Source organism: Suillus subaureus, assembly GCF_016647635.1.
Source record: "Suillus subaureus strain MN1 chromosome Unknown BJ212scaffold_39, whole genome shotgun sequence".
Taxonomy (NCBI): Eukaryota; Fungi; Basidiomycota; class Agaricomycetes; order Boletales; family Suillaceae; genus Suillus; species Suillus subaureus.
The window spans coordinates 94,131-115,158 of NW_024538595.1; the positions used below are offsets into that span (position 1 = coordinate 94,131).

Below are 21,028 nucleotides of genomic sequence, written 5' to 3' on the forward strand. Positions count from 1 at the left end.
AGAATATCATAACAAGATAGTGTGGTCTGTCGATGGTTTTAAAACAACAGCATGATGTACACCTAAAACCCAACATCAATGGACATGATTAACATTTCAGTGGCGTGGAGGGCGGCCAGACGAAGATATTTGCTTCAAGATCGCTTCTTTGGCAGCATCGACAGCAGATTCAGACCCTGAAATACAACGTCAAACCAGTGGTCCCGTATGGATAAAACCAGCTTACCAATGATGATGATAGTACTGTTGTCTCTGCCGACTGTAATGTCAGCTCCAGTTTCGTTTCGAAGGCGTGCGACGTTGGACCCCTTTGAGCCTACGATTCTCGGGAATGCAGAGCGATCAGGGAGAGTCAAAAAGCCCACACAGGTCATGGCTGCAGCCTGCGCAATAGCTTCCTGGATGAGGCTCTGGGCCCGCTCCAGACCAGTAACGTCGCTCCCCTTCAAAGTCCACTCTGAATCACCTTCCTCAGCATCCAAATAATTTTCAGCGACCTGCCAGTGAATTTCGATGGATGGCGCATCATCAGTATCATCAATACGGGCAGTTGTAGAGCCATTTTGAGGGGGGGCGGCAGGGACTGCCGGCTTCTGAGGCTTGCCAGATTGCTCGACAGAAACCCCGAAGTTGCGCAAAGTACGGAAGAAATGGCCTTGCTGTGAAATGGCGTGGTGGTACTTCAGTGGGACTGAGACAATCGCCGTAACGCCTTCAGGAGTGGCGGGCCTCACGTGGGTCTGGGAGCACCATAAGAACCTGAAAATTATAAAAGAGATATTGCATACCTGGAGCTCTTCAACCGCCGCCTCGCAGGCTTTGCGACCACCAGAAACCTTGACGATGTTGGCCGGATCAACGTCTGCCATCTCACTTGCATTTTCGGGATCGCCAAATTGATTGTATGAGCGTGACCCAGGGAACTGTACTTGAACTCCAGTTCGGTTCTGAAGATCATTCAAATGTTGGCCACCTCTGCCGATCAAGTTACGGTGCTGCGACGCAGGGATCTCCACAGCCAGAACAATACGGTCACGCAATGTGGCCACGATTTGCTCGAGTTCCTCTTTGACCTTGTTAACCAACTTGGGCTCTCCGCGGAGGCGAACCTCATCAGAGGTTTCATCAGGGCGAGGGCTGGGGAAAATGTTAGCAAAACGTCAAGATACAAGTGGAACGAACATACAAACGGACAAGGCCAGCTTGGAGTTTAGTGTCAGACGGACCACCACACCTGTTGATGAGATCTTTCAAACCCTGCCCACCAGCACCTATGATGTTACGGTGGAACTTGCGCTCGATGACCAGGGATACTGTGGTTTCCTCGCCGACTTGATCAGCTATAGCTAGGATGGCGGTCTTCGCGGCATTGATTGCGTCCTTTGTACCACGAACTGTAATTTGCGTGAAGGAACCGATACCATCGTTGGTTTTATCGACATCAATTTGAGCTCCGGTAACATCCTTAATCTCGAGGATGCTGGCACCACCTTTGCCAAGGATACGAGAGACTGAACGAGTGGGAACATCGAATGTGAGAACCTTGTTGTTTTCCTTTTCAAACTCCAGAGCATCAAGCAACTCAGATTTTGCGCTAGCAACGCCCCTCTTACCACCCTTGATGAGGACCTCGTCAGGTTTGAGTTGCTCCCTGGTCTTGCCCTCCCCGTTCTCGCCGGATGAACGAGGGAATGTGATTTTGACACCGTAATTCTCTTCTAGCCGAATGGCGTACCTGCCACCCTGACCAATGAGCTGGGCGTGGTACTGGTTGGGTATTTTCAAAACTTCAGAAGTCTCGTCGGCCTGAGGGAATGTCAGAAACGGGAACATCGAACTGTGTGATGACTTACAAGCCTCTCAACTTGTGACAAGATGCGTTTTTTGGCTTCCTCTACATTCTCCTTGCGACCTGTAATCTGTTTGCAAATATAGTGAGAAATGGAAAGAAGAAAAGACAGGCAAGTTTAACGATTACCTTGACCTTGGATTTCTGATGAGCGGCCTTCTTCTTCTTGCCTGCCTCTTTTTCCTTCTCATCAGCTTCGTCTGAGAAATCTACCTTAACACCGAGAGCATCGCGAAGTTTGTTGACGCCTGAACCCTGTGCGCCGACGACTCGGCCAACATACTCCCGATCAATATCAAATTCAATGGACTATGTTGTGGTGTGGATCAGCCAGAGCGATAACTACATCATCCAAGACCCACATAGCTGCTGACAATGGCATCATTCTTGGCGTCCTCGACAACCTTGGAGATCTCTTCGACAGCACGATCGACGTCGATGCTGGTGCCTCGGACAAGGATGACATCCTCATCAGATGCGTCGCCAACTTCTGCGCCAACCTTGATAGAGAGCGTCGTGTCCTCACCAATGATACTAGAACATATTTGTTAATACACTCGTCATATGTAAGGCGAACTCACGCATTCAAAGTGGTGCCTCCTTGACCGACGACGGCTTCGTGCCAACGCTTCTCGACTGAGATTTTCTGGCTTTTCACATCCGCAAATTCCTTGGACATCTTGAGGAGCTCTTCCACAGCATGATCCAAATGCTTGACTTTCTCCACGGGCGAGGGCGACGCCGAGGGAGAAAGGGGATCATAAACCAATAGGACCTGGGATTCCTCGGCGGACTCTGGAGGGAAAAAGACTTGAACATTCTGCGCCTCGTAGAATTGCTTCAATCTAGTCATTGGATTAGCTTTATAATTCAGCTATATCACAGATCATACGCACTTCTTAGCATTTTTACCCTGGATAACGCGGTGGATGAGCCAATCGATCGAAACTTCCCTCGTTGCACCAATGAGTTTCCCAATGAACTCGGAGATCTGCTTAATCACTGCGTCCACCACGGATTTCTCGCCAGCAATGTCAATATTGAGAACTGATGCTTGGGCAATGGTAGCAGGAGACGGTGTAAAGATCAAAGCATCAGGGTGATCGTTAGCCAAGGTTGCCTCATAGTCGATCCGTGTCATATATGCAAGGAGTTGCTTTGAAATTGCCAGGGGGCCAGGTAAGGGGAACTCGTGGATGAATTGCGAATTTGCCTTGGCCATGACAGCACCCAAACCAATAGGAAGATCAACTGCCAAGCCCCACACCGTGACCTCATCGCCTGGATCCTCAGGGGAAGCGACTTCAACCAAACATTTGGTCTGCCCCAGAATGTCGTCGACCGCTTTACCGGCAAGAAGACGATGCTGGCGCTTGGGCAAAGAAATCTTGAGGTTGGTTAGGCTGGTCTTGAATCCTTCGATGGTAGCTTTGATGGTCTCGACGACACGAACGACGCCCTCGCGATCTCCACTAACAGTAATCTCCCGCTCAGGTTGGTTCAAAGCGAGATTGACATAGGAACCTTGGGCTTCCCCAATAAAGTGGTTGCGACAAGTAAGGACGAAAGGAAGAATGTGAGCCGGAATGTCTCGAACTTTTTGGGTGAGATATGAAGTCCGAGAAGCGATGATCTCATTGAGCATTCCCTGAGCTTCCAAGGCAAGCGGGCGCGGGCCGGTGATAGTGACAGGTACCATAACTTCCTCTTCCTCGTCGCCTGGGAGGGGAGTAATAGTTCCATTCGTTCCGCTTGCATGTTCGTTGGGGGTACCGTCCTTGGGAGGAATATCGACCTTGACACCTGTAGCCTCGCGAATCTTCTTGAGAGTTGCGCCTAAAAGTATGAACGATAAATGCATAGAATGCTACTGAATACAAAAACCTTACCCTTGGGTCCGATTATAGCTGCGATAGTAGATGCGGGGGCATTCAAAGTCAAAATAGCCTAATGAAGCAATTAAGATGCAGGAAGAGATAGCTCAAAAACTGTGATGTACCACGGGGCTCAAAGCGGCTAGTAAATGACGTTTAGCCTTGTCAAGGTCCTTTTGAGTCTCACCCTTCATGTGGAAGGTAGTCTGCCGACTCTGATTTGTCGATGCCTCTATTCTGACCCTGTACTTTGTCATGACCTGCTTCATGATTTCACCGACCGATGTTTGTTTACCATCCTTGGCAGGAAGCTCGGCTTGAGTGACCATGAAATAATCTGTGATGACTGGTGTGGATTTGACAGTGGCCTTGATGCGAGGGCCAGCATCAGAGCCCCAAACAGACTTTCCAGGTGCAGCAGCAGCAGGCGTAGAAGTGGCGAGAGTGGGGAAATCAGCTTGCGAGTCTGCATCAGCAGGGACCTGGACGACACGTTTGGGCTTAACGGTTGTCGTCTCCCCAAGAGAGGGGAATGGGTCAGGAGCTCCTTCGAGTTCGTGTCTCTTCTAAAATTGTAAATAACATTCATCAGGGTCAATACGTCGGTGCACATGAAGGAACTGGCTGACCTGGAGTTCAGCTGCAGTGAGTTGCATGTTTCGAGGCTTACGGGTGTCCAAAGCACAGAACCTGTGACGAGAAATACCTGCGTTGAACTAAACTCAACGCGTAAACCAAAATCCAAAAAATTTAAGAGGTAGGAAACAAGTAGAGAAAGGTTTTGGGTAAACCGGAAAACGACGGACAACGTGTCGAAGCCCGAATGGGTTGTCGCCTAATAGGAGGCTATATATGTGCGAAACATCACATCACTATTAATTTAGTTAAGTAAGGACTTACTTAACCGCGACCTCGCACTGCGGGTCGGTATGCGAGCGTACGATGAGAAGGTCGATAGCTATGGCTTTCGAATTGATTCCCTCCGTGTAGACATTGATATCAATTCAATAGTATATACCGTGGTAGCGGTAGAGTCAAACCAACTGGTAAGCACGTACAACGTTTGAGAATAAATAATATACAGAGCGTCAGAGCATATAATAAACCACAGAGCATCACATCACAAGCACAAATACAATCCTACCATTCGAAGTCTTCCTCTTGCACCAGTCGAAAATTGAGTGGAACCGTAGGTGATACCCCATCCCCAGCTGGTGGCTTAACGACAGGTGTGTGAAACGCCTTCAACTTCCACTGAATCTCTTTGATATGTCCGTTGGCATCCGGATCAGTTGGGAGTACAAAATGCAGACGAAGTACAAGCGCGGCAAGAATTTGTTCTGATGAATCAAGATTAGTTAGACTAGACAGCCATATGCAACGTGCAAGGACTTACTCATTTCCATTTCGGCAAACTTGAACCCGCTGTAAATATGACGTCAGTGCGCAGATAATCGGATGTCTTGCATTTGACTAACATGCAGGAACGACTGCCACCGAGGAAAGTCATCCTGCGTATGGTCAGCAAACATACTATGCTATGACCTAGCAGATAAGGACTGACATGTTGGAATAAACACCAGGGTACCTGATGCCGCCTTTGACCCCAAGGATGGGTGCGGATAGCTTCGATGACAATACCTCGGCACCATCAGAGGATACATCCGTGTCTGGCTCATCTTTTCTCCCCGGGGAAGAGAGCCATCGCTCAGGCTTCCACTCGTTCGCATCATCACCCCACATGGTTCGATTGCGGTTTGCAGCTAAAATAGAGATGACAACGAGCGCTTTCTCATGTACCGCAATAGAAGATATTTCTGCTCCAGATGACGAACGAACAGGGAATTGAAGTGGAAGAGTAGTTGCTTTGAGCACTCTATCGATATACTCAGTTAATAGTTCTGGGGATGGTGAACGACATACTTTCGGCCCATGTGCGGAAAAGAAGGATAAAGCCGCAATGTCTCTCTGACAACTCCGTCAAGGAATGGAAGATTTATTAGCGCGTCGTAGGACAAGTAAATAAGTGGATTGTCGTGTTCGAAAAACGAAGAACCGTCTTGTGCGAGAGACACAGGCTTGATGGCATCACGAATTTCGCTTCTCAATCGAGCTTGGGCGAGTGGGTTCTTGGCAAGTAGGTAAACGCAACGAGACAGAGCAGAGGTAGTCGTATCTAGGCCAGCAAATACCATAACGCTACAATGAAACGAGTTAGAGCATTTTCATGTTTATAATGAGCAGTGGCTTACTTCATTTGTCCCAACAGCTCCGCATCGGTGAGTTGCTCTGAGCTGGAAGACGCAGAGTTTGCCTTGACTGTGTATAACTCAGTAACAATTGAACCAGAACGTCATGGAACTAACGCATGATGTCCATCATATCTTTCCTCTGACCCGGTTTAAGATCATCAACTTCAGACTGCACATCAATGGGGGATAAAGTAGCTGAAGTCTCCAGTGCTGCTTTTTTCTCCGCGAAAACTTGCTTGCTACTGCTGTCCATGAGTTCAACGATTCGTCGCATCTCTCGCACATCTTTCATCCGTTCAGTGGGAATCCAGGGCATCGTGACCAAATCCACAAGCTTCCTTATCCAGTATGATGAGAAGTTGCGCATAACTACTGGAACAATTGGCCGGAAATACATGAGCTTTGATATCAGGGGCCTGCAAAATGAAGTCAAAAATCACTACCGTTGTGACAGGATTGCTATATTTTATACCACGTACCCCATCTTCCGGAGTGCTTCAGTATACTCGTCGTTTTCTGCAGCATCTAGAGTATTGCTTGGATAACCAAGAATCGCCTGACAAACGCCGTCAAGTGCACTGCGAGATAGCAAAGGCAGCACATCGATTTCTTTGTATGCTGTTTAAAGAGTTGGATAAAACCGTTCATGTCGATGTGCGTGTGAACCGACTTACACCCATCGTCCGGAAGCTTAGATACAACGATAGAGGTCAGCTTGTGCGCAATGGGTTGCAATGTGGGTAGTAATTCTCGCATATTCGAGGTCGAGAAGACAGGGTTGAGCAGCTTGCGTTGCTTTCGATGCTGCTCTCCTATCCATGTTGTCAGACACCTCTCATGAACCCCCTACCATAATACCTCGCACCGATAGTGGATATTAGACCATCTCCGAACATCGCCTTGTTGTTCCTTTGTAACGCGAAGTCAATATATGCGGCCGTGAAAGAGTAATACAACACTGACATGATAAATACATCAGGTTCTTCAAAGATATGCTGATCTTTTGTAATAACATGATACAGCGCCAGTGGATCAGATAGATACACTACTTCCTGGAGAGAGCAGTATTCGTAAGGATGTTTCAGAGTAACGATACTTCACATCTGAGCTTACTCCATATAAACTTTGTAGCTTGACCGCTCCGCCATACTGTTCAGCCAGGTTCACGCAGTGGTCAAGGCCATCTTCGAACAATGCCCGGACGTTCCCTGGCATCCCAAAGTCAGACGTATGATAAAACGAGTGTAACCACGGTCAAGCACCCGTCAACCAGTGGACCTCCTTAGGGCCATCAAGGTCGATATTGTATTTTCTTGATGAGCCCCAAAAAATCTTCCAGAGAGCAAGCACCGAGAAAATTCCGATTCCGCATACTTGGGACAGCGACATGACAATGGTGCATAGAGTTGGCCTGTGGGTTATATGCGTTTCAAAGCTGTGCAAACAGCATCTTGCGTCTTGATGTCCACGCGTTGCTGACTCGAGTCGTCCGCACATGCAGAGCCTTCTTCATCCATCTTAATGAGCTTAATGAAGTGGCCAGAGATCCGTTGAACGTTCCAAGCATTTCACAGCTAGTGCTTTCATATCGATAGGACCTTTTAATACCGTTTCTATTTACTTATGGAGCTAACAAGACCCCCTATTACGATACTAGGATACGTACTGTTCGGACGTAGAATAGCAAGGGACTCGATTCGTTGATCAAGGCCTCCCCGAGCTCACGGCCGTCGCATTTTAACACACATTGTACAGTTTTGTATTCATACAAGTTCATAATCACAACAAGTATCCACTTTGCGATACTCAGTTTTGGTGTCCAGGAGGAAAACCTCAGTACTCTTCTGCGGATGCTATCAGTCAGTGAAACCACGATAGACAGCATGTAGCTATTGTGCTTCGCCATAGGTTCTCAGATCCTGAAGTGCTGTCCTGTGACACGGTGAAAGCCGGTGAAAGCATTCTGCGAGAAGGCTGTGAACGAGCATTACTGCGGTGTTCTTCGAAGATTCTGAGGGAGGAGAGCGCCATTTCGGTGCAGTAGTAGGAGAGCCTGAGGTGCCTGTGCCATCGCACATAGCCATACCCCGTCAAACTGGGACTTAAGTAGCAGCGATCACAACGCGGTGTAAGTATGCGTACCCAAAGTCATCTCATCTTCGACGAAAGGCATACAAGATGGATGCTTATCGCTCTTTTTGAAATCTGGAGTATGAGGCTCGTGTGCCGTTTTGCCCATTATGAGGTCAGAACATAAGTTAACTTGAACACGTCAAATTATTGCCTCGAGTCTGTATGATTTTTCCACCCACGTGACTCATAGGGATATCTGACGTGGAACTTGTAATCGCGATTACTTATGAAGCATCACTTTCAGAGACTCAGTTAACGACAAAGGCAACACAAACGTCAAAGTACATATACTACATTCTTTACTGGCCTCCTAGGTATATTTCCCACCACCATAGGTTCTCAGATTCCCGACTCTTCACATGCTCTGTCTCTGGCGTAGAGTATATTTGGCTCTCGCATTCTCCGCCTTGGTCGCTGTAGGCGTCAGCCCAAGTTCGTTTCTGGGGGACAGCCTTATACGCCACAATCCAGTTCAGAACGTTCTTGAACACGAGTCTGCTCGCGGAGAACCACTCTGTCAACATTCGGTATGTAGTACTTACGTGTACGACTTAACACATCATTCACCCACGTGTCTTCGTAGACAACTGGTCCGATAGAAACCACCTTATGTGATTACGAGACGATAGAGAGTGTGAATGGGGAACTATATAGCACGCTCAATGAGTTAGTGCAGATGCCATTCTTTAAGTATTTCCAGGTACGTTCCAGGTTCGGACAGCTTCGAGCACCACTCAATCGTTTATCAGGTAGACCTCTATCGTGAATGCCCTTTCTGGCAAGAGAACGGGTTCTGTATGAATAGGGAGTGTGGTATTACTACAGTAGATGAGGTATGCCCAATTAATCATCTCCTTCAAGTGCACTAAGCTGAAGTTCCACTCTAGAGCGAGATACCAGAAAAGTGGAGAGCGGCGGCTCTGAGCAAGATAGAATTGCCACCTCTGGAAGAGGTAGGTTCCATGCATTTTGTTAGACGACGTTTTTATAACTTGTACAGCGTGTCCGTCTTCCTGGATGCTATTATCGCGATTCTGATTTTTGTTTCCTCGATGATATGACAGGTGCGCATTTCATATTCTGGTTCTTACGTTCAATGATGATTCTTTTGTAGAGGGCGAATACGTTGACCTGACACTAGTCCCCGAGCGTTATACGGGTTACTCAGGTCCTTCTGCGCATCGAGTCTGGAAGTCAATATACGAGGAAAATTGCTTCGGCCTTTCAGAGCTGAACCTGTTGACTTCTCATTCTCCCGCACAAGTCACACTTCCTGACACTCTTACCGATGTCTTACGAGAGCCAATTAACGGAGAAACCGCAGATGGTGAATGTCTTGAGAAGAGGGTGTATTACAAGATTATATCTGGGTTGCATGCATCCATCTCAACTCATATCTGCCTCGAATACCTTAATCAAACAACCGGAGAGATGGTATGCAGTCCAGTTGAATTTCACTACTCCTAGCTCATCATATGTGACAGGGCCCGAACCTTGAGTGCTTCGTCACCCGCGTCGCTTCTCACCCTGAGAGACTTCAATATATTTACTTCAACACTGTGCTTCTCCTACGTGCTGTATCGCGCATTGGTCCATACCTACGTGACTACGACTACTGTTCAATGTCTATGCCCATGCATTACGACCACTTGCTCGCGGAGGACATCCAAGAAGAAGCCACAACACTTACGACTCTTAGCAAAGTCATCGATATCGCAGAGCATGTTGGTAAGTTTGACGAGCGGGTATTGTTCAGAGGCGAGAACGCGAACGTGAGCAACATATTAAAATAATATTTGTGTACTGAAATTTTGTCCGTCTTTCCAGATCCTGAAAGAAGAGTTCAAAATGCATTTCCGGAACGTTTCAAGGATCATGGACTGCGTTGGATGTGACAAGTGCCGTTTATGGGGCAAAGTCCAAACCACCGGTCTTGCAACCGCGCTCAAAATTCTTTTTGAGATGGACGAGACTGCCCTTGAGTAGGTAGTCAACACATCCCTTGCATGAACTAACCTCCTTCAAATCAGTCCGCGCAAAAATCATAATCTTCTACAGCGTTCAGAAGTTGTTGCCCTTATTAATACGTTACACCGCTTCAGCGAGAGCTTGCAGGCCGTAGAGATCTTCCGAGATATGTGGAAGAAAACTGGCGAATCCGATGCCAACCACCTCATTGAAGAAGCCGAAAGGGCTGTTGTTGGCAATGTATGTTCTTCGTTATGTTCTTATTGCGACGCTCACAGGCTGCCTCAGCCACGGAAGTCACCTCCGCACGAATCAACGCAGGCATCAGCGCCTATAAAATTGCATACCCCTCATCCACCCTCCCCTTCACCCTTTTACACAACATCCCTGGGGACGATACAGCGTTACCTCCGACAATTAATACGGAGGTGCAAGAAACACACCCTGTCTTGCTTTAGCATATTCTCGCAGATATGGCAGCAGTTATGTGATGCCATGTTTCCGTTGCGGACAGAACTATGAACTATCCGGACCTATTTGTTTTAATCTAATACAGACTCACCTTGAGATGAATGATACGAGATATAATATCTTTGTGATAAGCAATATCACGTATTGCTTCGCTTTCATTTGGTTGGAGGTGGCACTTCCTATTATCTTCATGGTTCCTGCCATGCTACTTTCGATATCGATACTCAGCAGCCACCACTCGTGGTACCTGTGTCTACTGGCGCGGAATCGTGCTTGATGTCTGGAAGTATTTCAATATCGACAGGTAGGCCATCGACCATGCTGATAAGACCTTGCGAATCGAATGCAGGCACGGATGCTTATATCAGTGAGTGATTCTGTTGATTACTCCGCTGATCCACGCAGCATCCCATCTCAGATTACCAGCTAATGGAGGAGCTTCATCGACACTTGTGGCTCAATAGCCAATACGACACTAGTATGTGACGCCGGTATTGATCAATGCAGAGACGAGATACCTGTTCTTGCAGGCGGACTCGGGGAATTGAGGGACATGTCAAGATGGAGTTACCTTGCGATCCAAATGACTCGCATTCTGTGCCCCTGAAGGTACAGTGTAATGACCCTGGCGAAGTGACGAAGACCGCGGCCGTTTCACGCGTCAATACGGGCTTCGCCAATGACATTGGTGACCCTGCGCAGGGAAGAGACACCTGCCGAAGACTCGATCGAGAGCGTTGATACTTGCTCTATGCACTCGAAGTCAAGATTGATAATCTAGTCAATGAGGAAAGATGGTCTCCGCGAATAATTGAACGCTGAGCGCTGAGCTTTGAAACGTTTCACCAAGTCATATAATGTCAAACGTTCAACGCCCACACACGGACGATGGTGACAGCGCATGACGATATTTTCCCTATAATTGTCATCCCTCTTGCAGCCCTTAGCGTGTCCAACAAATAAAATTAGATCTGATTTGCCTTCTGATCTACCAGTACTACTACTAGGTAGTCCCTCCATTCTCCGAAATACCGCGTTTATACTCCGAGGGTTTACGCGCGCGTCCGTAAAGATAATCGCAGAACGTTGGTAATATCAGTAGTACTACTGAATTACTAAAACCATAATGCAGGCTGTTGTGCTAGAACAACTTCGACTCCAAAACACGTTTTGGGTGTCCTTTCGCCATGATCAAATTGATGCGGCAAACGACGATAAAACGTACAAGATCTGCTGTTCCCATAATCCATTCCAGCATTTTCAAGATAACGCTTAAATGTGCTGTCATTCGGGATCAATGAGGTTTGACTGCAATAAATTTGACGCTTGCCATGTTTGCTCGTCCCTTACCCTCTTTTTACTTAACGGCCATCTTCTAACCCTGCTCCGAGGTCGTGCTCATTCAAGTTCTAACCCCATTTTGCCCTATATAAACCCCAAGCATTTGCTCACATTTTCCCCAGCGTTTTTAGCTCTAACCACCCACATAGTTGTCTTCATCGTAGTTTCTGGTGTCAGACACCTTCATCCTCAGAGTTTTCCGAGCTCTTTGCATGTACTCGAACCAACTCGGTAGTCCCCACAACCCCCACCGAGGCTCCAAGCACTCCTGCGCAGGCTTTCTAGCTGCTCATTGATCTCGTCATCGTTTTTGCCTTATTTTCACTCGTATATATACTCACCTCAATGTCTACTCAACTTCCCGCCACAAACTCTTCGGGTTACAACACCCCCGACTCTGAATTGGAGTCAATCGTTCCGGTTCACCCGACCGCCGTTCGTCGCCCTAACTACATCACCGTCCAGTCGGAAAATACCGTCTACACCGATGATCATATCACTGCAAAGTACTTCAACCGTGGTGCCGATGTCGTGGTCTCAGACGGCCAGTTCACTATTTTACCTACTGCCAAGCCTTACGAGTTCCAAACCACCCGCAAGGTTGGCAAGACTGGGTATGTCATTTATCAGTTTCGAAATGTACTACCATCTGACATGGACGCGCAACAGACTTATGATGATCGGTTTGGGCGGTAACAATGGCTCCACTCTTTGCGCGACCATCATCGCAAACAGGCACCAGATGGCCTGGCACACCAAGGAGGGTATTCAGCAGCCTAACTACATTGGCTCTGTCCTCCGTGCATCTACCGTTCGCATTGGCACTGAACCGAGCACCGGTAAGGAAGTCCACGTCCCAATCTCTGACGTTCTTCCTATGGTGCACCCCAATGACCTTGTTCTTGGTGGCTGGGATATTTCCGGCCTACCCATGGACAAGGCGATGGAACGTGCGAAGGTGCTTGATTATGATCTCCAGCGCCAGGTCAAGCCGCACATGGCTCTGCTCGGTCGCCCTCTTCCTTCCATCTACTATCCCGACTTCATTGCTGCCAACCAGGAAGCGCGTGCGGACAATGTCGTCCCTGGCACCGACAAGCAGGCTACATCTCGAGCACATTCGTGCCGACATTCGCCGCTTCAAATCTGAGAATCAGCTTGACCGTGTCGTCGTATTCTGGACTGCGAATACGGAACGCTACAGTGACATTATCCCTGGCGTTAATGATACCGCTGACAATATCCTTGCTGCGATCAAGAACTCGCACTCGGAGGTGTCTCCCTCGACGCTCTTCGCTGTTGCTGCCATTCTCGAGGGCGAGCCATTCGTTAACGGTGCCCCTCAAAACACGTTCGTGCCTGGTGTCATCGCCCTCGCGGAGCGGGAGAAGTCTTTCATTGGCGGTGATGACCTGAAGTCTGGTCAAACCAAGCTGAAATCCGTGCTTGCAGAGTTCCTCGTGAACGCTGGTATCAAACCGCTCTCTATCGCGTCGTACAACCATCTTGGCAACAATGATGGGCATAATTTGAGCGCGGAACCGCAGTTCAAGAGTAAGGAAATCAGCAAGAGCAGCGTTGTGGATGATATGGTGGATGCCAACCGTTTGCTCTACAAACCTCCTGTTCTGGGCGCAACGGGCAAAGCGGCCAAAGGCGAGCACCCTGATCACATTGTTGTGATCAAGTATGTGCCTGCAGTCGGTGACTCGAAGAGAGCAATTGACGAGTACTACTCTGAGATCTTCTGTGGCGGGAGACAAACCATCAACATCTTCAACGAGTGTGAGGTATGGGACACGTTTTTGATATGCCACCAGATGCTCAATGCTGTTACAGGACTCTTTACTTGCGACACCGTTGATTCTCGACTTGACTATCCTTACTGAGCTGCTTACTCGCGTCAAGTACCGCGGAGAGGGCCAAACTGATTTTGCGCCCCTCCACGCTGTCTTGTCGCTGCTCTCGTACATGTGCAAGGCGCCTCTCGTAAAGCCTGGTGAGTGCCGGTTCCACTTATAGTCTATCATCACGCTAATACTCGCTCTCAGGTCACTGATGTTGTCAACAGCCTCGGCAGGCAGCGTAACGCGCTCGAGAGTTTCCTGAAGGCGTGTATTGGGCTCGAGGGCAACAGTGACCTGCTCTTGGAGACTCGTATCTGGTAAACGCCTACCGTTTGTTCTTGGCTGTGATTGAGTAAACCTGGTTTCAACAACCGAATCATGTCTTGTCTCGGTTTCACCTCAGGTCTTCAACTGACCTGCAATGTTTTAAATACTTTTCTATGAGCGGGTAGATTGTTATATACTGTATGCCGTCGCGTTTCATATATCACCCAATATGATCTAGCTTTTCATTTCATATGCCGGTGTGCGGGTCGTGACGTGGATGATGTATATATCGCATGTACATTGAAGGTTTGAATTTCGATATAGTATAAGAACCAGCGCAAGAACAGCGGTGCACCGTAGTGTGGTAAGGGACACGCGCGGAACGTGACTATCCCGCCTTCGGCTAGTGACCTTCACGCTCAATACCTCTTCAAAGTCAGACCGAGTGGCCGCCGTCGTCATATCTACTTTGAGGGTTGATATATTCTCCGAGTGAGCATGACAGATCACGCTATCAAATTTCCAGTGATGTCGGTATCGCGCGTTGATCTATTAGTTTAGTTCGAGCATGCCGAGATGCGCGGTGTTATTACGTAATATTATGAGGGCTTTTGGTAGTGCCGCGAACTCCCACGCCCGAGTAAGTTAGCACCTTTCCTTTCGCATCGTTGTTCTTTTCGTCGCCTTCGCCTTCGTCAATGCCATATGTGAATTCGAAGGGATGATCATACAGGACGAAGACGACCTCCTAAAGTCAAAGGATCCTCCCGTCACAACTCCCGCCCTTCGTTATCCAGAGCGCGCGGCAGGCCGTCGTCCATTCAGTCCCCTGCCTGACTATGAAACTTCACAGGCATTGGCTTTAAATGTTCTGAACAATGACTCCTTGATCACTCTTTACAAACCTCCTCCAAAGCGGCGCCTTATCGACTCCAGGTCCTGGAGGGCTGGCATAATTGCTTTGGGCTTGTATATTATCCTTTCAATCATCATTGGCATCCCCCTCATTGTTAAGGTTAGTATGTTTATCGTGTGCGTTACCTGTCTTCTCAAACTACATAGAAATATCAGGACGACGAGCAACCATTCTACCCCTCTAACTATGTCGTTCCTTGGATACCAAAGACCCCTACATCACGCTACGTCACGAATATCAACAACTTCTCGAACTTCCCTGCCAATGGAGTTTCACCTGTCTGCAACGTATGGGCAACTATCGGACAACTCGACGACGCGCAAAATTCTATTGTTGGAGAGTACGTCCACGTTCAGTCCCTAGCTGAACAATCATGACTCTCTTTCTTAGGGTTCTGAATACCGTATCATCCGATGGTCGATTCAGCATCACGTCGAATGCATCGTATATGAGCAACATGAATGTTGTCCTGGGTGATTTGTTCGTCGGCATAAACCCCAACACCTCCGTGACCAATACAACCATATCGGTCAGAATGCAAGCATCCAATGTTGACCTCTTTGACCAGACACTGGTTTGCTTTACATTGTCGAACAACGCCACTGGCCTTGCTATTTATGTGTGTAGCGTTATTCTGTCACAGCGAATCTTATGCTGACATAAACCAGATACCAGATAACATGTCCTTCAACGATCAACTGCTCTTTAACATCACACTGCTGTACCCACAATCACCTATAACTGCTCAAGTTGACGCTTTTGCTACCTACCTACCTTTGTTCGCCCAAACGTTTGGCGATTTTGGTAACTATGTCAATTTCGGGAGAGTTTCTATAGAAGGTCCTATTTCCAGAATTTTTGTCAGTGTAAGTGGTCATGCTTATATCCCATTCATTCATTTTTATTTTCCATCTGCTTTAAAGTCTATCGAAGCCAACCACATACTGGTTGAAACATCCTTAGAGTCAATTTTCGGTCAGTTTGCGGCTTCACGCACCCTTTCTGTGAGCACGATACAAGCGTATGTTTTGTCCTCGTTTTTGAAAAAAGATACGACTGATATATTATAGCCCTATCAATATTAACGCCTCCCTCTTCAATGATCCTGACTTGATGTTCCCAACATATCTTGAAGTCAGCACTGGCAGTAGGTTCGTGGCTCAGATTCAAAGTTTTCTTCTCGACCAAACACCATTTTTTTTTAGCAACTTGACGGCCAACGTCACGCTGAACGCGCCCAACAGAAGTCCTCCCCAGCGTCCGAACTTTGTTGCGAATATGCGTACTTTCTATGGCCAAGCTACGGCGAGCTTCGTACACGATCCGGCATCACCACCAACAGCTATAAAGTTGCGCCTGGAGAATGACCTTGGTCCAGTCAATGTCATGTTTGATCGCTACTTTCAGGGCCTTTTTCAAGCCAATGCAAAACTAGGCATTGTGTCAGTGATCCAGGGCACTGCCTCTTCTTTGGATCCGTTCGATCCAACTTTGGGTCGGAACTTTTTATTGAATTACGTTTCTGACACACGGACATATGGCTGGATAGGCTGGGGACCAAACTCATGGGACTTCCTCCAGGAACAGATTGGTGAAGTGGTCGTAGAGACCTCGATCGCAAATTGCACTCTGTTTTTTGACGGTTGAGGTCCGCACCGCTTCTCATTTTCTTTTGGAGCTCACTTGGATTTTGTAGTTCACATACACAGACCACTCACTGATCTGCCATATCGCTCGTTTGAGATGCTGGGATCTTCTGTTGGCATCGCATGTGTATTTGCACATATTTGCACTTCATGTACTATCATTTGACTATCATACCTAGCAACGTACATAATAGAAGTGGCCAAAAGCCGAACCGCCCATGATGCATGGATCATGACTCGTTGATGGCCGTTTATTCTGAACCTTGATCTTTTGAGTTATCGGCGTCGGCCTATCAATTTTCAGGGTTACTTGTGCACTGCGACACTGCAACCTATGTACGTCATCATGTCTATGCATGTTCAAGTGTCGACCGTTTTAGTGATTTACGAAAGGTATTACGAGGGGTACAACCACCACGCCTTCATCATTTTTAGGAGGACCCATCATCCGCCAACAAGGTGCGCACAGGAGGCATGGACTTTCACCGAGACGCATGTCACCCACGATCGAATGTACGGCTGGGACTTTCCCGCAAGCACGGCAGAGATCTTGGACCGTTGGAGTGAGGTGGAGCATCAATGGATAACCTGATAACGGATCTGAAACATGGGCGAGTCTGTGTATGATATTCAGGGATATTATGGAGTTAAAACGGAACGGTGCATGCCTGATCTGATCGATGACGAAAAAGTGTTCACAGTTGCCTTGGTGTAGTATCCAGTAAGGTTTGTGGGTTCCTAGTGTGAGGGCGTTGAAGGTAGTTTCACTGGCGGAGGTTGATGCTATTTTGATTTGCGGACGTTTGTCTTCGGGGAGTTTGTGGAAATGGACTACTAGTTTTCTGTAGAAGGTTAGTTAGGAATCTGTTGGCGGCGGTGCTATTCTGACATACTCTGCATAATCGGGGGTTTCTCTCCCGTCCCTGTAGATAAGGTCCTCGATGCAGAACAAACACCCGGAATGCTCTCCTGTTTGATCGGTGACATTATAGCTTGATACATCTCCCTCGGCATCTAGCTCTTCTGTTGGCATATTACTGGAGGCGCATGGCAAGACGCGTAGTAGGTCAGCCAATGTTTGGGTTGACAGTACGGCGTGTTGTGAGGAGCGCGTCAGGCAGCTTGGAAGATAAGTAATGCGATTGTAAACTGTAAGCGAGATGACAGCGTTTGGATGTGAATTTGCATCGGGGCTTGGGCCCCTGAGAGAATCTGGTGTCGAGCTACGCGTTGCGCCGACGTTCCCGTGGTCAAAGGCATGAAGAACGCCTGTTCCATCTTCTTGGGTGCGTCGAGCGCATTGTAGTCAGAATTTTTAGCAGAACGCATACAAAGCGCTGACTCCACGGTTAATCTGCACAAGGGTAAGAGAAGAGTGATATGCAAGGGGAGATACACACCCCCAACATCTGAGGTTGACAGCGTCAAGCTTCTCTTGGAGCTGTAGTACTTCTGGGGTAGATTCGCTACCTTCTGGAGCGATATCGCGTTTGCGCTTTCTTCCTTTTGGTGCCGGTGCGTCTGCTTGGCCGCGCACAGACGCTATTGTAGACTCGTGCTGGCGCAGTACGTGCGCTGATAATACAGGGTTGTCCCATACTTGATCAAGAGATGACTTGAGGTCTGAAATGCTACGCTGATATGCAATGAGCGCTGATATGATGTAGTGGGGGAGAAGAGTACCTTTCGTTAATCTCTGCTTCGACGGCATTTCTATGCTCGGGAGTTAACTGCTCCCATGCGGCATTGGTAAATGATCCTGATAGGAGTGCAGAGTTTGCTTGCTGTAAAAACTCTGCGACATTGATAGGTTGCGATGGTGGTCCAAAGTAAGAGTCAAAACTGCGACTCATAGCAGGGGATAGGAATTAAAGTTGGCTTACAGCTAGTGGAACATTTAACCTTTATGTTAGCACGTGACCTAGACACGTCGCGTCAACCTCTTCCTTACTCCGAGTCACGAATGATGCATGGTTCTAGATCACAAGTCATCCATAAACTTGAGGCTGGCTAACACTGGCAGGCGCGTCGGTCGCTTTCCGCTATGCCAAATACCCATGACGCACTGTGACGTAGGGTCTCGAGAGTACTAATGAGGCCGAAACGTATAAATACCTGCCCGCCAGAGCTTTCTCTTCTTTATCAGCCTTGACCTCCCCCCGAGTGCCAACGATCCTTTATCGTCACGTCCGACCCTCATCTGCGTGTCGCGGACGATTATATTTCGTTGGCTTTGTCACTGATCGTTTGTTGTTCTCAGTTTATTGCTCTCTCGCTACCTCGTCGGCTTGTTATCTCATCTAGCTCTCTCGTCGTCTTGCTCTCTCGCCGATCTCGCTCACCCAATGTCGCGCACCGTCGGTAAAGCAATGTCAGATCTGTTCTTTCCGCTTAAAAGTGAGTTACCGCCCTATGCCAACAAAACCTCCTTCTCATCATCTCTCTTTCCAGAATATAGAAAAGCTCAACGTTGGCCGCGTTGATCAAAAAATATCCTTCTCTCGCCCACTCTCGAACTTCGCCCTCGCTGGCGTCGCCTCTTTCTGAAACAGGGACCTTCGCACGCTTCCGCCGCATCCCTACCGCCTACCTCTTACTACCTAATCTCTGTCTGATACCGTTTCACCCGCCCACGCAGCAAATGCACCCATCGCACAGCGGGCACTCCAAGCATAATGAATGACGTGCAGTGACTCTGCATTCAAGCTTGATAGTGTGGCATCAGTAAGTCTTGTTTTTCTCGATTTCTCTGAACCTCAATCCAACTCTCATCATTCCTTTAGTCTGACCGCAGCCGCTCTTTCTACTGGATGACGAATGCGTCACCATCTCCCCGTTCTTTCTCTATTTACACCGCGAGCCTGTCGTCCGACAGCCGTCGCTCTTTCTACCGGATCGCGGACGTGCCTTCCGTTTCACATTTCCTCTCTCCTCTCATATATTGTTCGACCCAAGTCACTCCTTCATGTACCCCTTTCACCTTTCTCTTTCTTATCGTCTGACCAAAATCACTCCGTATACCCGTTTCACCTTTCTCTTTCTTCTTGTCGTCCGGCCCAAGTCACTCCTTCATATATCCCTTTCACTTTCATTTCATCTTATTATCGTCCGACCCAAGTCACTCCTTCTTTCTCTTTGTTCTTACTCTTCTTCCGAGCCTCACGCCCGCCAGGTCACTCTCTCACTCTGCCCCGGACTCTGGAAGCCCGAGGGCCTGCACTGCTCCATTCACGCATCACTATTTACTCGCGGCTCCATACTCAGCCTATTTCATTATCTCTGCCCCGGACTTCGCCCATTCGCGCATCACGGTTTACACGCAGCTCCAGCCTATTTCATTATCTTTGCCCCGGACTTCGCCCATTCGCGCATCACGGTTTACATGCAGCTCCAGCCTATTTCATTATCTCTGCCCCGGACTTCGCCCATTCGCGCACCACAGTTTACATGCAGCTCCAGCCTATTTCATCATCTCTGCCCCGGACTTCGCCTATTCGCGCACCACAGTTTACACGCGACTCCAGCCTATTACATTACGACTTCTTGTCCACACCGACACTTCGCCTCGAACGGAACTCCATCCGCAACATTGTTCATTCGAGACTCTATGATACCCATATCTGGTTCGTCCACGACTCATCTTATGCCTCTTTATACCTTATGACATTTTTATGACTTACGATACTTTACGACTTCCGACACTTTCTTATTTATCGTCCGACCCATGTCACTCCTTCATATACCCATTTCTCCTTTCTCTCTCCTCTTATGTATGGTCCAATCCGCGTCATTCCTTCAACATATACTCCGTTTACCTTTCATTTTTACTAGAACCGTTGTCATTCTTTTACGAAACCCCCTGGCCACTTGTCCCTTAGTTCTTATGCCCTATACAACTTTTTCCTCTATGCCCTATGCCTTTATGAAAAAAACACGATTTTTAGGCTTCGCACTGAGATCAGGGCGGCATTGGTGCACTGCGTCGAAGTTACAGACTTCTAGTCCTCATCTTTCCAACTGTGGAACATGGTCTAGCTTACATGCGATTTGAACTCGAGAAATCGAAGATACGCTTACCTAGTTAATTGACCCAGGGAGTTGGACAGTGCTAGACACACTCAACGGGAGTAAGCACTTCGTTCTTAGTATATGGTGCTGAGACAAGAGGGACAGTTCCTGCTACATGCTCGTCCGCAAACCACTGAAATTTCCAAAGAACAATATCTCCTCAACGACATATATCATGAGAGAAACAGCCCGTCTTTGTCAAGTCTATGAAGGATGAGGGATCAGGGGTTATAACGTTCGAAAGCATACATGAATCCATTAGTCAATAATTAGCCAAAAGTGTCAATATTCGACATAATTCAAGCACGCATAGCCTTCAGCGCGGGATGCAGCGTCATCCATCACCCTGTCACGCTGCGCTGCCTTCGAAAAAAGTTTTGGAATAGCTTTTCACTC

General features: G+C 47.9%; 7 protein-coding genes across 7 annotated transcripts; 4 read left to right on the forward strand and 3 right to left on the reverse strand.

Moving 5' to 3' along the window:
- Positions 1-96: 96 nt before the first annotated feature.
- Positions 97-4,379, reverse strand: BJ212DRAFT_1449077 (uncharacterized protein; the record flags this gene model as incomplete). Its single annotated transcript, XM_041338639.1, has 12 exons — positions 97-176; positions 227-740; positions 789-1,137; positions 1,187-1,806; positions 1,854-1,919; positions 1,979-2,158; positions 2,212-2,383; positions 2,431-2,694; positions 2,746-3,685; positions 3,739-3,796; positions 3,849-4,289; positions 4,353-4,379. The coding sequence occupies 12 exons, from the start codon at positions 4,377-4,379 to the stop codon at positions 97-99; spliced, it is 3,711 nt and encodes a 1,236-aa protein (XP_041188481.1).
- A 254-nt stretch (positions 4,380-4,633) lies between these two features.
- On the reverse strand, positions 4,634-7,320 carry BJ212DRAFT_1384035 (cytochrome P450). Its single transcript, XM_041336746.1, has 12 exons — positions 7,089-7,320; positions 6,939-7,027; positions 6,841-6,884; positions 6,650-6,787; positions 6,455-6,593; positions 6,090-6,391; positions 5,976-6,042; positions 5,647-5,922; positions 5,288-5,599; positions 5,202-5,234; positions 5,120-5,148; positions 4,634-5,063 (listed from the first exon to the last, which is right to left on the reverse strand). The coding sequence occupies exons 1-12, from the start codon at positions 7,188-7,190 to the stop codon at positions 4,864-4,866; spliced, it is 1,731 nt and encodes a 576-aa protein (XP_041188482.1). The 5' UTR covers positions 7,191-7,320; the 3' UTR covers positions 4,634-4,863.
- A 925-nt stretch (positions 7,321-8,245) lies between these two features.
- On the forward strand, positions 8,246-10,776 carry BJ212DRAFT_1384046 (uncharacterized protein). Its single transcript, XM_041336747.1, has 10 exons — positions 8,246-8,635; positions 8,692-8,808; positions 8,858-8,941; positions 8,996-9,061; positions 9,109-9,172; positions 9,223-9,542; positions 9,593-9,880; positions 9,936-10,090; positions 10,139-10,316; positions 10,365-10,776. Exons 1-10 carry the CDS (start codon positions 8,468-8,470, stop codon positions 10,596-10,598), a joined length of 1,674 nt encoding a protein of 557 aa, XP_041188483.1. The 5' UTR covers positions 8,246-8,467; the 3' UTR covers positions 10,599-10,776.
- Positions 10,777-12,233: 1,457 nt separating this feature from the next.
- On the forward strand, positions 12,234-14,056 carry BJ212DRAFT_1449080 (uncharacterized protein; the record flags this gene model as incomplete). The annotated part of the gene is made up of 5 exons (XM_041338640.1): positions 12,234-12,502; positions 12,558-12,969; positions 13,004-13,720; positions 13,779-13,877; positions 13,940-14,056. 5 exons carry the CDS (start codon positions 12,234-12,236, stop codon positions 14,054-14,056), a joined length of 1,614 nt encoding a protein of 537 aa, XP_041188484.1.
- Positions 14,057-14,723: 667 nt separating this feature from the next.
- Positions 14,724-16,565, forward strand: BJ212DRAFT_1281051 (uncharacterized protein; the record flags this gene model as incomplete). Its single annotated transcript, XM_041331594.1, has 7 exons — positions 14,724-15,017; positions 15,065-15,258; positions 15,309-15,537; positions 15,587-15,784; positions 15,842-15,939; positions 15,989-16,069; positions 16,124-16,565. 7 exons carry the CDS (start codon positions 14,724-14,726, stop codon positions 16,563-16,565), a joined length of 1,536 nt encoding a protein of 511 aa, XP_041188485.1.
- Positions 16,566-16,940: 375 nt separating this feature from the next.
- On the reverse strand, positions 16,941-18,417 carry BJ212DRAFT_1281035 (snRNA-activating protein of 50kDa MW C terminal-domain-containing protein; the record flags this gene model as incomplete). Its single annotated transcript, XM_041331592.1, has 6 exons — positions 16,941-17,181; positions 17,224-17,406; positions 17,458-17,757; positions 17,832-17,918; positions 17,965-18,195; positions 18,248-18,417. 6 exons carry the CDS (start codon positions 18,415-18,417, stop codon positions 16,941-16,943), a joined length of 1,212 nt encoding a protein of 403 aa, XP_041188486.1.
- Positions 18,418-19,232: 815 nt separating this feature from the next.
- Positions 19,233-20,637, forward strand: BJ212DRAFT_665135 (uncharacterized protein). The gene is made up of 2 exons (XM_041343768.1): positions 19,233-19,288; positions 19,348-20,637. The coding sequence occupies exon 2, from the start codon at positions 19,382-19,384 to the stop codon at positions 20,237-20,239; it is 858 nt and encodes a 285-aa protein (XP_041188487.1). The 5' UTR covers positions 19,233-19,288; positions 19,348-19,381; the 3' UTR covers positions 20,240-20,637.
- Positions 20,638-21,028: the final 391 nt, after the last annotated feature.